The 15,732-nt window shown below is 58.2% G+C and overlaps 1 protein-coding gene across 5 annotated transcripts in view; it reads left to right on the top strand.

The window, feature by feature from the left end:
- PRKCZ (protein kinase C zeta) overlaps positions 1-15,115 on the top strand; it is a 93,457-nt gene extending 78,342 nt beyond the window's left edge. For 3 of the 5 annotated variants that reach the window (XM_019712080.2, XM_019712084.2, XM_019712082.2), the window contains 8 exons: positions 6,748-6,834; positions 8,284-8,419; positions 8,630-8,717; positions 9,879-9,998; positions 10,467-10,546; positions 10,931-11,020; positions 14,536-14,651; positions 14,748-15,115. In XM_019712080.2, the coding sequence (XP_019567639.2) occupies positions 6,748-6,834; positions 8,284-8,419; positions 8,630-8,717; positions 9,879-9,998; positions 10,467-10,546; positions 10,931-11,020; positions 14,536-14,651; positions 14,748-14,835 (805 nt within the window). In that variant the 3' untranslated portion in view covers positions 14,836-15,115. Of the gene's footprint in view, positions 1-6,747; positions 6,835-8,283; positions 8,420-8,629; positions 8,718-9,878; positions 9,999-10,466; positions 10,547-10,930; positions 11,021-13,448; positions 13,714-14,535; positions 14,652-14,747 lie in introns of those variants that run through there. The other 2 variants (XM_074334256.1, XM_074334258.1) reach the window with 2 other exon arrangements.
- The last annotated feature ends 617 nt before the right edge of the window (positions 15,116-15,732 follow it).

Raw genomic sequence — 15,732 nt, 5'->3', positions numbered from 1 at the left:
CGGCGCAGCCACCGGACCTCGCAGACCCAGGTCATGGAATACAAGGGGGCACTTGCTGGGGCAGCTGCAGGGGGTGAGGGCCCAGGGCTCGGCCTGGAGGCGCTGGCCGGTGCCTGCCACGTACCTGGCAGCTGAGGGTCATTGCAGGGCTCATGGGGCTTTCTCTTTGCTCATTGGAGCCTCGCTGATCACGTCGCGGAGGGTTTGCTCTGGCCACTGCTGGGGGCCAGAGGGCTGTCACCATATTCTGAGCAGACAAACACAACAGGAAACCAATTCAACCCGGAGCTGGGCCAGGTGCCCACTGGCGGCCTCCAGTAGAAATCTGGTCAGTGAACCGGCAAAGGTTGCCTGTGAGCCTGACTGGTAAGAGGGGGCCTCTAAATGGGGAGAAATAAGGATTTTTCTGTGTTCTCCCCAAATCCAGTAGCGCCCGTCTGGTCAGCCGTGTTCTGTGCTCCCAGGGGTGACATGCCCTGCCCGAGTGTTCCTATCGGCCTTCGTAGCACCACATGTCTACAGACGGTTCATACAAAACAAATACCAGAGTTCTGGAAAAGCACACCTCAGACCTACACGGACGACCCATCGTTCCCAAACAGCAGCCCAATGAAAACGAACTACAGAACCACCAGATGGGGAACTGCGTTCATTTAAGCTGTTGCAGGAAAAATGGGTCATCTGAGATTGTGGCTGAAATTCCTGTTTTTAGCAACCCACCCCACCCCACGTTAGACTGTGGTTATGGGACTTTTCTCACTTCAGCACCATCTCAGGTCGTAGGTGACAGACCACCATCCGGCATATTTACGGTTCCTTTGCCATTGAGCTTTCACTGTCTAACTCCATTTGTTACTACACGTCCACTTGGTACGTGGGATGTGCTCTGACCCTTTACAAAGGAGGCATCTGTCATAGCCTCGTCTGTGGGGAGTTTCATGGGCTGTGCACCCACTTGGACTCTTAAGTAGCTGCTTCTGGCTGCAAAGTGGCGTCTGGACAGTAAGCCGAGCACCGTTCTCTGTGTGTCCATCTACCCATCGCAGCTTTGGACCCAGTGATGGGCCACCGGCACAAGGAGGGACCGCAGAGTATATGTGTGCCTGCCTGGGGACATGGTGAAGGTGGCAGAGGTCAGCGAGCCCGGGTGGGGGCAGACTGGGGCGGGGAGGGCCCTGGGTCATCTGGTGGCAGCAGGCGGATGTGCCAGCTGAGCAGGGCTGGCCCAATGGAACCTTCGGCAAATTCCTCATCGTGGGGTCGGAGGAAAATCGGGCTCTCCTGGGGCCTCCGGGAACAGAGGGAGGTGCTAATGGGCCATGTCAGGACTGCATGCCAGGACTGGGCGAAAGGGCCATGAACCCCAGACTGACCGCGCCCCTGAGGGGCCGGGGCCGTCCTCTTGAGGACCTGCACACAGTACGCTGTTGCAGTCGGCATTGAAACCCAGAATAGAGCGGACGTGGAGTGACAGGTGGCAGAGCGGGGTGGAGGTTGAGTCATCTCAGCCTTTGTTCTCCTGACAAGCGGTGGCAGCTCACAAGCCCTGACCTTACTCGCTTTTCACGTGGATCACCTAAAATGGCTAAAACGCCACCCAGCCCCTGGGGTCTGGAGCAGGACCGCTCAGGCTGGCAGGCTGCCCATCCGCGAGGGCGTCATGGGCGACACGGCTCTTCCCTCGGGCGCTGGGACAAGTTCCAGGGTTTGTTTCTGCATCAAGTGTGATGGACTGACGGCCGTTGCTGAGTCATCCCACAGCCCTGGACAGTGAGGGACCCTCGGGCACGTGGCATTTGTCCCAGAGCCTGGGGACGGAGTCCTCTGCTGTTGTGGACCACGCACGACACACGTGAACGTGATTCATTGTTTCTTCCTAAGCTGGAGGTGACAGGACGCTTTGGGACCAGGACAGGTTGTGGGGTGTTACTGGGAATGGAAGCGCTGGAGTGAGGTGACCTCGCATGTGACACCTCCACCCCCGGCTTGTGTGACGGCGTAGACGTGGCCGTGCTGCATGGGCCTCGTCTGGCCGGGTGTGGGTCCCAGACGGACCTCCTGTGTCAAAGGAACTGTCAGGACCAGACCTGGAAATTGGAAATTGTGCTTTTGCCAACTATTAAATGATACCAGAAACCACAAAAGAGGAGCTTCTTTTTTGAAACTTTACACAATTTTAAAATGCAGAAGGAAGTCACGGAGCACACACCCCTGGTCCTGCTGGTGTCACACTTGTGCTTCTGGGGACCTTTTTGCTGTTTATTTTCCCGCCTGGACTTCAGAATCACTCTGTGTCTCTCCAGAAAGAAAAACTGGCATTTTTATTGGGATGTATTGTTTACACATTACCCGAGGGGACACCAAGCAACGTCCCCGAATGTGGAAGCCACCCACCCAGGCTCACGGCCACCTTCCCACTAGCTCACATCCTCTCAGGGGAGATTTCGTAGCTTTCTTCGTGCAGTATTTTCACTTCCTTGCTTAGTTTTTGTCCTGAGTGTGTTGTTTTTATTTTTAATGAGGGTTTTTTCCTTCCATTATAGCATCTGGCAGGTGACGTTAACTCTATGCCTGTTGCCTTAGGGCCTCTCCTTTTGAGGTAGTTTTCAGGTGGCTTTCTTGGGTTTAGGGGTACGTGGTGACAGCATCTATAAACAGAAGTAATGTTACCCTCTGCCATCCAGTGGATGCCTCTGTTCATTTCTTTCTCTATCTAATGACAGAGCGAGTACCTGCCTCAGGTCGGGGACTGGTGATGGCAGGCAAGCCTCTTCCCCGTGGAATCTTCTGGAGTTTGCACAGTGAGCGCAGGGCCAGCCACCATGGGCCATCGGGCGTCCGGAGGGCAGAGCAGACCACTGTACCCGGTTTAGACGGACGCACGGCAGCACTGCCTGCCTCAGGGGCTGCAAGAGCATTGGGAGAGGACAGGGGAGGGAGCGCCGCAGACAAGGGCCTTCACCTGCGGCCATCACACTGGCTTCTGGGCCCAGGGACGCCGTGCGCCGTCTGCCAGGCCTGGAGACCAAGGACGTGCTTGCTGGTCCTGTCTGAGCTGTTGCAAACGGGAACCGTCCTCTCCTGATTCCTGGTCCCCCGTCTGGTCTCCTCCAGGGCTGTCCGCTGGCAGAGGGGCCTGGAAGTGCAGCTCCAGAATCTGTCACCACGGTCTTTTCCTAGGGTCGAACTATCCTTGAATCCCAGGGGGAAACCATGGCTGGTCTGAGTGTATTATTCTGTTGATGTGCTTTTGAATTCAATTCGCAGATATTTTATTTAGGATTTTTTCATGAATATTGATGTTTGGTCTGCACTTCCCTTGGTGCAGTCTTTATGGGATTTTTGAATTTTCCTCATTTATTCTCTGGAACATTCTAAGTCACACTGGACTGATCTCTCGGCAGAGACGGCTGAGGCCTGGGGTGTTTCAGAGGGTGGCCACCCCTCCCCCGGCCTCCCAGTTTTTGTTAATGGAACTACTTTTACGTTTTCTAGGTGGTAACGCTCTCACCCTCGTCCTCCCACAGCAGCTTCGCTGTTTGGTCTCTCCTCATTTGCTCAAGTTCATTCTCAGGGGTCTCCTGAGTCGGGAAGGCGTGGGGCTTGCACGCGCGTGCTTTCACATTCGCGGTTGCACTCGAGCCCCAGCTTAGCCGGCTCCCACCTGCCCTCACTCACGGTGTTTTGTGGGTGTCCTGGCAATTGTCCTCCGGAGAAGCCTGAGGCTAGTCTGGCCCGTACACACCGCTGGGCTGCACGAACTCCTTCCCTGGCTCTGATCTTTGTCGAGTCCGTCTGCGCCTTCTGGATCCTTCTGAGTCAGAGTTTGGGTTTTGACCGCGTCTGTCCCGCTGCTCGTCCTGTTTCTGGTTTGCATTTTCACTTGGGAATGGGGGCGCTTCTGACTGTCAGTCGTTTCTTAGGACATCAGCCGCCTTCCTGGTCATTCCTCCTGGTCTGGGCACTCACCCTGACCCTCTTTGCCTCTCCCTGAGCATCGCTCCTGGGACGACTCCTTACCTCTGCCCCGCTGCTCCTCCTCCCCCTCCGGCAGCTCCACTGGAGGACGGCCACCCCCGTGATGAGGGGACATGACTGGAAGAGGGGTTGCCCAGTGTGGGTTCTGGATTCACTAGGTCGTCTGATGTCGGCTCTTCCTAGACAGTAACTCTGCGGTCCTGGGGAAGATATCAACCTACCAGTGCCGCCTCAGTTTCCCCATCTGTAAAACAGGGGGAATGCTATTTGGCTACTTTTTACTGTTTCTTGCACACTTTATTAAGTGTTGAGGAAACATAACCTGCTATCCTGGCCGCAGGGATCGCTTCCTTCCCCTCCGGGCGGGGCGTGCCTTTGGGAGTTTGGCCTCAGAGTACGAGGGCCGTCCCAGGCCTCCACTAGACTGTGTGACCCAGGGGCAGTGGGGCAGGGATGAGTGGCACTCCCAGGCCACGCGTGAACGGTGTGGGTCTTCACCACCCCCGGCTGCAGGCGGCCGCCCGCCATGGAAGGACCAGGTGCAGAATCACGTGTGGCGCAGGTGAACTTTGGCCGCTCAGACACAGACGTTTGGGCGTTTTGTCACAGCAGCTCATCTGAGTCTCACGTATCGTGGTCGTCAGAATGAGTCAGCACCGCATGGGTCTGCTGGAGCTCTGCTCAGAAGCAGCGTCAGTAGCATTAGGTAATTTTAAGGTTTATCCGAAAACACTCCGCTGTGATTGGGGCTTCATCCGTGTCGCAAGCTCAACACATTCCTGGATTGGCGAGTAACCTGGGACCTAGGGCCACAGGTGGCAGCTACAGTCCAGCTCAACCTGTAAAGAAACGGTTCTCCCTGAGGTTCCCAGGACAGGCTTTGCTCTTGGTCCACAAGGAAACTCGCTTTACCTCTCCGTTTCCCGGTTTTCAGATGTCCCTTAAGTTTCTCAGCTTCCTTCGGCACCGTAGCCCTGTGTTTCCCAGAATCTGTGCATTTCTTTGTTTAGGTCTTAGGTCCCTCCTGCTGGTTGACGATTAAACAAGAGCCTATGCTTAGGAGAGTGCCAGACGGTCAGTGAGGCTGCACGAGCTGTCGTTTGTCATCGTCATGGTTATCCCAGGGGTCGGCAAACCTTTTCTGGGAAGGGCCAGATAGTAAGTACTCCCGCCTCTCACTGGTGTGAGGGCGGGCTGCCCATGGCAAGGTCAAGGCCACCAGACCCTTCCCAGCTGTATCCTCTGAAGGCGGGGACAGAAGGAAGAGAAAGGATGAATGGCCCCCAGCCAACTCTGGGCTTTTCTTCCGGGAAGGCGCCCCCAGACCCTCCGGGTCTGGGTCTCTGCTCAGTAGTGAGGCTTTGTTTCCCATCTCTGCATATTCGCATGTTTAGTTGTTTCTGGTCTGAATAGTAATCAGAAGCTCCCGTTCACTGGCTCAGTGTCCAGTGACCTCTGTCCCCCTGCGCCACTGCCAGGCACCCGGGAAGCTGAGAGTGGCTGCAGCTCTGGAGAACCAGTGGTGGTGCTGTGGGTACAGGCGGAGCCTGTGCAAACTGAAGACTGGGCGTCGCTCCCCCTCCCCTCCCCCTGCACAGCTGCTGCCTCCCAGGACGCCCCAGAGGAGCCCGTGACCTAAAAATCCACCTCCACAGGGTATTTCTGGGAAATTGGGTGGAATTTAATTTTGAAAATGGAATCTTATTAAATGCAAGAAAGATCTTCCCCAGAAAGAAACCTCGTGGTAAATTGTCTGGAGACCTGAAGGGCTCTGTGTGTATCTGATGACACCAGTGGGTCTCGGTGCTTTAAATCCCAGGGTCACGGCAGCTCTGGCCTGACCCCAGCCTGCCCCTCGACTGCTCCCCAGACTCGCCATGGCCGGATCAGCCCTGCTGGACCCCTCCTGGGCCTGCAGCCCCACAGTGTCCGGTCCCAGTGACCATGTCCCACCTGCAGCCCTGTCCGCTCTGCCTCGGCCCCTCCTCGCCACCACACTGCCAGTCCAAGCCACCCATGTCCCACCTGCTACAGGGCATCTCCACTCCTCCGCTCACCCACTGTCCCCTCCCTGGGCGCATTCAGACTCAGTGGCCAGAGCGGTCATTCACTGGACCATGTCATCCCCATCACCTGGCCCATCACCTGATCTGTGCACCTGACCTGTCACCGGCCCGTTGTCACCTGGCCTGTGCACCTGGCCACCTCCTCTCCTGGTGTTTCCTCCCATGTGCCGAGCTGGTCCCCTCCGCCGTCAGCATGGTCCGGCAGCTCTCTGCCCACCCCCTGCCTCCCGCTGTCCAGGCCTCTGTGACCTTGGGAGGCCTCCCCTCCCCCACTGGGTCTCTGGCCACTTCCCCTGCCTTGTGTTTACTTTTTTTTACCCTAAGGTGGGTCTGGCACTGCTAGGAGAGCTCCTATCTGTTGGGTGAAATGAACGAGTGGGTGAAAGTTGTGGTTTCTGAGTCTTCCTACATCTGGGTCAGAAGTGGGCCGATGGCAGGGTCGCTGGGCGTCCCCAGGATGACACCTCGATGACGGGCTCAGAGCTCTGCGTCGGCCACAGCCTCCCTTTCCAGTCTGGGCTGCATTCCCTACTGACCCCAGCTTGTGTCTTTCTTTGGCCACTCAGGAGTTGACACGGCAGTGAAAGTAGACAGGTCACTGGCCACCAGCAAGAGTAACTCCTGGGAGGATGCTTTGTGGTGAGTGTGTCTCAGGCGACACTGGCCGCCCGTGACCTCGCCTCCATCACCCTCTCTGCCCCAGGTTGTTCCTGGTCATAGAGTATGTCAACGGTGGGGACCTCATGTTCCACATGCAGAGACAAAGGAAGCTTCCAGAAGAGCACGCCAGGTGGGTGCTGGCCAGGTGGGCATGGGCCCTGGGGAGGGACGGGCGTGTGGAACCTTAGTGGGGAGGTCAGCAGTGAGCTGAAGGGAGGAGGTGAAGTCGGGGGAAATGTGTGCCCTGCTTTCTCCAGGGCCGCTCAGGGGGTGTGAACGTGGGCGGGGCCTCCGAGCCCCACAGCCAGTCAGACCCTGTTCCTGCAGGAGCAGCATGGCAGCGTCATCCCTGGTCTGAAAGAAGTGGGTGTTTTGTGGGCTGGCGCTGCTGTGGTTTTGCCCTCTCTGTTTCCAAAGTGGGGAGACAAGTTCTGACTATAAATTCGCCTGAGTGGATGGCAGGCCACCCTGCTTCCTGTTGTTTGACACAGATGCAAAGCAGGGGTTTGCTGGGCACTGGGAGAAAGACATCACCGTTTGTTTGTAAATGACTCCAAAGGACACTCACCTCTTCCTTTCCCCTCAGGCCTCACAGGCGGTGGGGGCGGGGCATTTATTTCCACTCCCTCACTCTTTCCTGTTTTCCCTTTTCCCCATTTCCTCACTTTAAAAAAATTCCATGTGGGTTTGGGTCACCTTAGATCCTTTTTAGGGAAGCGCAGGTAATAAATCAAGCAGACCGCCCACCACACGTGTCTTGTTTGTAACCGTGTGAAGTGCACATAACATGCAGTGACCGTGCTGACCACTTTCGGGTGCACAGCTCAGTGACAGGAAGCGATTCCACACCGTGTGCCTGCCTCCTCAGCATGGTCTCCAGAACTTTCCATCTTCCCAAACTGGACTGCTGTCCCCATGAAACACCCCTCAGCCTTGCCCCCAGCATCTGGTCCCACCCCCCTCCCTTCTGGCTCTGTCAATCTGACTCAGACAGTGTTTGTCCTGTGTGACTGGCTAATGTCACTCAGCACAAGGCCTGTCCGCGTTGTGGCTCGTGTCAGGGTCTCCTTCCTCCTTGCAGCTGAGGAACATTCCACGTGTGGCTGGACCACGGTTTGCTTGTCTGTCCGTCTGTTGATGACCATGAGGGCTGCTTCTACCTTTTGTCTGCTGTGCACACAGTGTGCAAATATCTCTAGAGACCTGTGTTCGGTCCTTTGGGGTGAACACCCAGGAGTGGGATTGCTGGGTCACATGGTCACTCTCCATTTAAGTGTTTGAGGAGCCTCCATGCTGGCGGCGTCCCCACTGTACTGCCCGCCGACAGGCCGCCCGGGTCCCGCTTCCCACGTCCTCGCCAGCACTCGCTTCCTGTCTGTCTGACAGGAGCCATCCTCGGGGGTGTGAGGTGGTGTCTCGTCGTCTTGCTCTGCGTGTGCCCTGACGCCTGGGGTGTTGACACGGGGACGGCTGGTGTGAGGGTGGGGGTCGGCGGCCCCTCCAGCTGGTGCTGTGTGCACGGGCCTCTCGTCCAGGCTCCTCATGGGGTCCGCTGCTGAGGACGGGTGTCCCGCCCCAGGTTCTACGCGGCCGAGATCTGCATCGCTCTCAACTTCCTGCACGACAGAGGGATCATCTACAGGGACCTGAAGCTGGACAATGTCCTCCTGGACGCCGACGGCCATATCAAGCTCACGGACTACGGCATGTGCAAGGCACGCGGCCCCCCACCCACAGCCCCCGGCCCCTGGCCCCCCAGCGGCCCCGCTTGGTCTGGGGCACACATGCTGACTGATCGGCCGCCTCGGCTCCAGGATGCCCAGGCCCTGGAACCTCCCACTTCACCTGTCCTGTGTTGGTTCTCTCTGAGGCCTGTGGCATCTGGAGGTTTTCCTTCCTCCTGGTCACTGACTTTGTCCCCACAGGAAGGCCTGGGCCCTGGGGACACGACGAGCACTTTCTGCGGAACCCCAAACTACATCGCCCCAGAAATCCTGCGAGGAGAGGAGTACGGTGAGGGGGGGCTGCTGGGGGGTCAGGGGCCACACCAGGGAGGGGCTGTATTGACCACCTTACACCTGAAATGCACACACCTCACTTCATTCCCAGCCCATGTCCGCATCTGGCCTCCACCCTCATTCGAGCCCCTGCAGCCCCGTGTCCACTCGAGTGTGGCTGGTGGGGGACACTGGACAGGGTTCCTCTTATCAAGGAGCCCCAAGGGCTTGGGAAGCAGCAGAGACAAACCAGCGGTTTGGGTGTCCTGAGTCAGTGGGTGTGGCTGGGGGACAAACAAAGCCATAACCACGTGGGAAGAGTGCCGACCAGCCCCCCTGGAAACGCTTGTGCTCTGCCACTCTTCTCGCTCTGAGAACCGAGATGCGATCCTGGTGCACACACGTGTGCACACTCCACACTTGTGTGCTCATGTTCTTGGTGAAGCACGTTGCAGACATGCCATCAAATGTTTCTGAGCATTTTCTTAGAAAGTGGGGGAAGCAAGGTGGGCAGTACCTGTAACTGGGTACCAGGGAGGCCACTATGGTGGACGTCACTTAGTAGCCAGAGGAGGACAGCAGGTGGCTGGAACCTGGCCCGGTGTGGGGATCCGTGTGTGCTGAGACCCCTGAGCCTCGGGTTTCGGGGACAGCTGGCCGCCACGGAAATGCAGAACTGCAGTCACACCCTCCCACTCGCTCCCCCATGCCCTGAAATACGTCCCTGACAGATCCGCTGTATTCGAACATTAAGCCAAAGCAGTGACACGTAGGACAGTATTTTCGCAGCCTTAGAGAGAGGGCTTTTTCAAGCTTAGGTGAGTAAGAGGAGACGCAAGAAGGACGGCAGACTGGCTCCATTTTATGTCTGTGGTCGGAGGTGCCACATGCCGAGTTAAAAGGCCAGGTGACAATCTGGGGGGCTGGCACAATGCCACGTGGAGGGTTCCTGGCCGGGGTGTGGAACAGCTCTGCCACTGTAAGACCAAGACCCGCATCCCTGGGACAGCGGACAGGGGAGGCCAAGCCCCCGGGGAGGGTGGGGACACCCGCCTCAGCACTGGTCAGAGGAATGCAAACTCGCAGCTACACTTCTGCTGCCCCCACGACTGGACCCGACGTGTTGTGACAACCTGGCGGCCGTGGGTCGACTGGCATGACAGGCTGTGTCTTGCAGGGTTCAGCGTGGACTGGTGGGCGCTGGGCGTCCTGATGTTCGAGATGATGGCCGGGCGCTCGCCCTTCGACATCATCACCGACAACCCCGACATGAACACGGAGGATTACCTGTTCCAAGGTGACAGTGGTGGGACGGTCCCCAGGCTGGCCTTGCACCTCCGACATGTCGGGCCAGGCCTGTTCTCACAGACCCACGCGGGAGTCGGATGCCCTGCCCCTTCCCGTGACCGCGGAGGGCGTTGCCCCTCCCAGTCCCCGGGGGCTCCTGGCCATCAGAAGCAGGGAACCTGGCCCTGAGCCCCCTTTGTTGCCCCTGGGATCTGGGCCCTGGTTGTCCCCATGGCGCCCTCTGGTGGTCATATGTGGAGCTGCGTGTACATGGGGACGGGATGCTGCTGGTTCATGCGTGATCAGGGCCTCGGCTGTGGGAAGGGAGGGGGTCCAGTGCCCCAAAGCACGCTCGACGCTCCTGCTTGGGTGGCTTCCCAGAGCCCCTCCGCCCGCGTGGCGCCTTCACTGCTGGGCAGAGCGTACTCGGGGAGCACAGCACAGGGCGCGGCTTCTCACCGGGACCCCACATCCACAGTTATCCTGGAGAAGCCCATCCGGATCCCCCGATTCCTCTCCGTCAAAGCCTCCCACGTCTTGAAAGGATTTTTAAACAAGGTACGCTTGTAGCCACCAGACGGACTCGCCGGGGGCCTGGCTCGGGCCACCTGCGCTTAGGGGCCGAGGTGTTTTCAGTGCCATTTTCAGTGTCAGCTCTGGGACACCTCAGTGTGATGGGAGCCTGTGTTTCCTCACTCGAGCTCTGTCCTGTGAATCGTGGATTTTTATTCACACATGACAAGACAGAACAGTGAGAAATTAGGCCACCGTGCTGGGGAGGTGTTTAGTGAAGGGTGGTCTGATCCTGCCCTGCAGGCCACTGAGGCCCAGACCTCCCCACGTGAGGCAGGCAGGCAGCCCCATGCTGGCAGGGCTGGCTGTGCGGGGCTGCGTGGGGGGCTGTGAAAGCTGACTTGTCCTTACTTGAACTCTGACCTCTAGGACCCCAAAGAGAGGCTGGGCTGCCGGCCACAGACCGGATTTTCCGACATCAAGTCTCACGCCTTCTTCCGCAGCATAGACTGGGACCTGGTAAGGCGTTCCAGCAGTCACCTCATCTCCCTGCAGTGACAGTGACACGATGATGGTGACACAGCAGGGAGGGCTGGGTGGGAGGCTGTGGTGGGCTCCCTCTGGGGGAGGGGTCTGGGAACTCACATGTGACAGGAGAGTGAAGGGCGGGACAGGCCCCAGGGATGGCGCTTGGTGGCCCTGGGAGCCTTGTGTTCTGCTGGTCCTGTGGGGGGCGTCCTGCTGTGTGACCACGCAGGTGGGGCTGGCTCAGAGAAGGAAGTTTTGTTTGGTTTCCCAAAACCTGGTGTTCTTGACCCGCCGAGGGCAAAGAATTGAAGCCCTTTCGACTTTAATGCTGAGGGTCCTGGTATTAGAGGAGAACAGAGCCTAATCCGTTGGAAAATATATGAACGGTTGCAGACTTACTGAAATGTAACTTGAAAGCCTGGGTTTTTTGAAGGAAAAAAATCTATATAGTTAATTCAGTAAATGTGGAATTTAAGCTTGAACTAGGTGGGACGAAAGCCCGCTCTGGGGCTTTTCCCTCCATCTCTCATAGGGGACCCCTCTCCTCTGGTGGCTGATACTTTCCATGCACAGGACTTTCATCGGTGCGTTTGAGGGGCTGGGGGCGCAGCCAGGTGCCCCCAGTTTCTGGGACCCTGGTTGGGATGGGGAAGCAGGCAGGACATGTATCATCCCCACCCACGTGTGGCTGTCAGGCCCAGCTGGGCGATTTCAGAGCAGAATCTGACACTGTCGCCCCTGCAGTTTTAGGGGCAGCAATGAAAAACGGTGTTCAGCGCATCAGTGCTTTTAAGACCGATCAGATGTCTTCATTTAATGTCATTGTTCTGCTCACACAAGGCAGAAGAAAGCAGGACTCTGCTCTGTAACCCTTGCCCCACAGCTCAGGCACACCTGGCCCAGAGGGGTGTCGCCGCCAGGCTGTGGTTAATCACAGTGGGCGTCCTGCTGCCTTCAGGCGTGTCTCCTGCCTGGCGCCCACACTGGTCTGACCCTTGGCCTTTCAGGTTTAGGTTCCAGTAAGTACAGCTCCCACACAGCCATGGGCTCCAGCCAGATCGCAGGCCTCGATGAGAGCCCTCGTGGCCTGTGGCGCCGTGTCCCCTGAAGGTGGCATCTGGTCACTTCTGGCCACTGCATCCTTGCTGAAAAGCCTGTTCTTGGGTGCGGCCTGGGTGCCGGCCATGCCCCTAAATCCCGTCTAAACCATGAGCTGGGAAGGAGGGGTGAGGGCTGATGGCTGGGTGTGAAGCGGTGGCTTCCTCTTTTCTGGACAGTGTTTCTGCCACATGCAGACTCTGAATGAGCCCAGTGGTGCCTGATGGAGTGTGGGGGGTGCACGGCCACCCTTGGCCTCTGAGTGGGTGACACCCCGGTGGTGCCCTGGTGGTGGCTATTCCTGTTCACAGGGTGGAGAAGGGCACTTGAGGAGGATTGTTTTCTGTGCGGGGACATGGAGACAAGAGGGGAAGAAGCCTTTTGGCAAAGTGGGGGTTGGGGTCCCGCTGCCCTGCCCGGAAGCCCCTCGCCTGATGCCGCTCTGCTGTCCTGTGTCCCGTCCCTCTGTTCTTGTCCCCTGAAGGCTGGGCCACTCCTGCTGGCCAGCCCCAAACGATGGAGTTTCCCTGGCCCTGACGTTCTCCTGGGTCTGGAACACCTCAGAATGAACGTGGGCTGCGAGGCCCAGCTGGCCCCGCCTGAGCATTCACACCGAGCTGCCAGAGGTCCGGGTCTGGTGACTCCACATCTCGGTTTTGGGGTTTCTAGGTGGTTATTCGTTGACCTGCAGTGGCGTTTTGTATGGTGTCTGGCTCTTTGCTGGAATGTTCCACGTCCACTGGGCAAACACAGAATGAGAGACTTGATGGGCGGCTCCAGGCTGACTGCCTGTGGGTTCCGCATCGGCGTCTGACCTACGTAGGCCTGTTCTCAGGATGTCCCAGCGCCTCACGGGTCTGGCGTCCTTCCATTGGCCGCTGGATGTAGCCCCTGAAAAATTAGTGTGTAAATCCTTTGAGGCCCATGGTCTTCTCCACAAACCTGGGTCCTGGCTCCAGAATCCAGAATCGTCCCACTGCCGCCCAGGCCAGGTTCAGGGCCAATTGGTTTCCCTTCCCCTGCTCCCCTGCTGCCCTGGGGGCCTGGCCCTGGCCGGGGGCAGCCGTCTCCAACAGGCTGAGCAGGGCTCACTGCTGACTGCCAGCTCTGCCCAGCTGCCTACCTGCTGTCTTGTCACCCCGCCACCCCCCGTCAGCCCCTTGGGGACTTTAGGAAGAAGTCTCCTATTTTGCCCGTTTCTTTGTCTTCAGCAGGACGGTGGTTTGGGTGGTGGTTTGGGTACCACTGCCTCTGGCGGCAGACCCAGCAGTCACCCCTGACCCCTCCTTCCTCCCTCACTGAGGCCTCACGGTCCCCACAGGTCCCTGGCACTCTCTGCACGGGGGCCTTTGCGTGGCTGTGCCCCTCCCCTCACGGCCTTCAGGCCACCACCTCAGAACTGAGCCCCGGCACCATGGCGGACTCCCCTGGCCCCTTCCAGCGACCTTTCTGGTGCCACCAAGCATACCTGGGCATGGCCTGCATAGGAGCGCCCCTCCAGGGTGGCACCGTTCCTGTTCACTGCTTCTGACTGAGGAAAGAGGTGACACTGACGAGAGGGCCGCTCTTGGAGAGCAGCCGATGCGGCCGGGGGCAGGGGTGGGGAGAAGGTTGGGGGGCCCGGCCAGCATGTGGCTGTGCTACTTTGTGGTCGGCTCTGACTTGTCGTCATGTCTTTTAAAGCAGCTGAGACCTAAGGCAGGGAGAATGGTTTACGAAATTCCCCCCTTTCCCATTTTTTATCACAGCGTTTCCTACTGATAAAAGAATCCATAATTGCACATGAAAGGTGAAAAGGAATGAATGAAGGGAGTGCCTGTGTCCCCATAATGCTGCCCTGGCTGTGGCCCATGCCTGCCAGGTGGCAGCTCACATACACACTCACGGGCTCACACGTGTCCACACCCACCAGCATGTCTCCACCCTGTCGCCTGGCCGTGGACACTGCTTGTGTCCGGGCTCCCTCGCTGGCTCATCTCTGATACCTGTCGGGCATCACGTGGGCAGGACTCGCGTTTCTGTGACGCCCGCGTTCCCATCCCCAGCTTCACTCTTTGTAAGTCCCCAGAACGTAGCGACCGTTTTCAGGCTTCCAGGCCCAGTTGTTCCTGTGGTTAGTACTGGCGCCCTGACCGCCCTGGGCCCCAAGATGCAGATGGCGGGGGAGGGGGGCTGCAGGCTGGGGTGGGCTGGGTCACCTTCGTGTCCACTCGGTGGTCACCCTCCCGTCGCGTGGGGCCTGGATGAGGACCTGTGGGCGTTTGCGGGCTCGGGCCTTCTCGGCGTGTCAGCGAGGCGTGTGTAAACGTGAGCACCGTCTGCTGCGTGCGGCCGCAGTGTGCAGGCACTGAGGCCATTAGACGACACGACGCTGGCTGACGTGCCTGCCTTGTGCGTTGTCTCCGAAGCTGGAGAAGAAGCAGGCGCTGCCCCCGTTCCAGCCGCAGATCACCGACGACTACGGGCTGGACAACTTCGACACGCAGTTCACCAGCGAGCCCGTGCAGCTGACCCCCGACGACGAGTAAGCCCTGAGGGCCCCCCCCCCACCGTGGGCAGCGGGCTGGGTGGGAGGCGTCGCAGGCTGACCAGTAGCGGCGCCCTCTGCCTGTGCCCACAGGGACGTCATCAAGAGGATCGACCAGTCCGAGTTCGAAGGCTTCGAGTACATCAACCCCTTGCTGCTGTCCACCGAGGAGTCCGTGTGAGGCGCCCGCTCCGCCGTGGACATGTCTGACTGACCCCTAACTGTCCTAACCACAGCGCATGCATGCCAGCTGGGCGCCGCCACGGAGGGCGGGCCCGGGTGTCCACGGCGCTCGGGGCAGGGCGGCCTCACGCTGGAGGCGTCTGCTTCTTGTGCCTGCGTCAGGGAGAGACAAGACGAGCCACGATTTCGAAGGTGCACACTTTGCACAGAACAGAACTGACCTGCTCCTCCAGGAGTTACCTGTAATGTCCCGAGGAATAAAATGTGCCGGTGATGTAGACGCTCCCTTTGCTGCCTTTTTTCCGCGTGTGGCACCTGCCAGCGTCGCAGGCGTAACCACACGTGTGGAGGCGGCGTGCGGCGTGTGCAGAGGGGGCTGGGGACGGGAGCTGAAGTGCCTGCAGGGACACACTGACAAAGAATTTTTACAAATTCGGAACATTTTCTAAATCCCGGTAAGTTCCTGTTGTTAACATTTAACAAGTGTTTTCACACCGAGCGTGTAAGTGGCCGCGTGCTTTAACGCAGAAGTCAGTCACCCCCTACCCACGTGGGACCAGGATGAGGAAAATGGGATGACAGATTCGCTCACCAAAGCACCAGTACACCAAAAAAAAAAAAAAAGCTGAAACCTAGATCTGCTCAAAATATATTTCTGAAAACACTAAGCAGTGCCTACATGATGTCTTCTGTTACGTTGATTTTTGGAAAATGTTTTTAACGGTAATGATGATGCTGAGAAAATTTGCAAAGATGTGTAGATGGGCCCTCGCCTTAAAGTGGGACAGTGAACCCAGAATACCCACAGACGTGCTGTACTTTCCTGAGGTGGCACGTGTCACCCGGTCACCCTCCTTCTTAGGTGGCTTCGTTGGGGACAAGACGAACCAAAGGC

This window comes from Rhinolophus sinicus, linkage group LG06 (assembly GCF_036562045.2).
Source record: "Rhinolophus sinicus isolate RSC01 linkage group LG06, ASM3656204v1, whole genome shotgun sequence".
NCBI lineage: Eukaryota > Metazoa > Chordata > Mammalia > Chiroptera > Rhinolophidae > Rhinolophus > Rhinolophus sinicus.
Note: the sequence above shows the minus strand (reverse complement) of the source record. Positions and strands in the feature narration are given on the sequence as shown.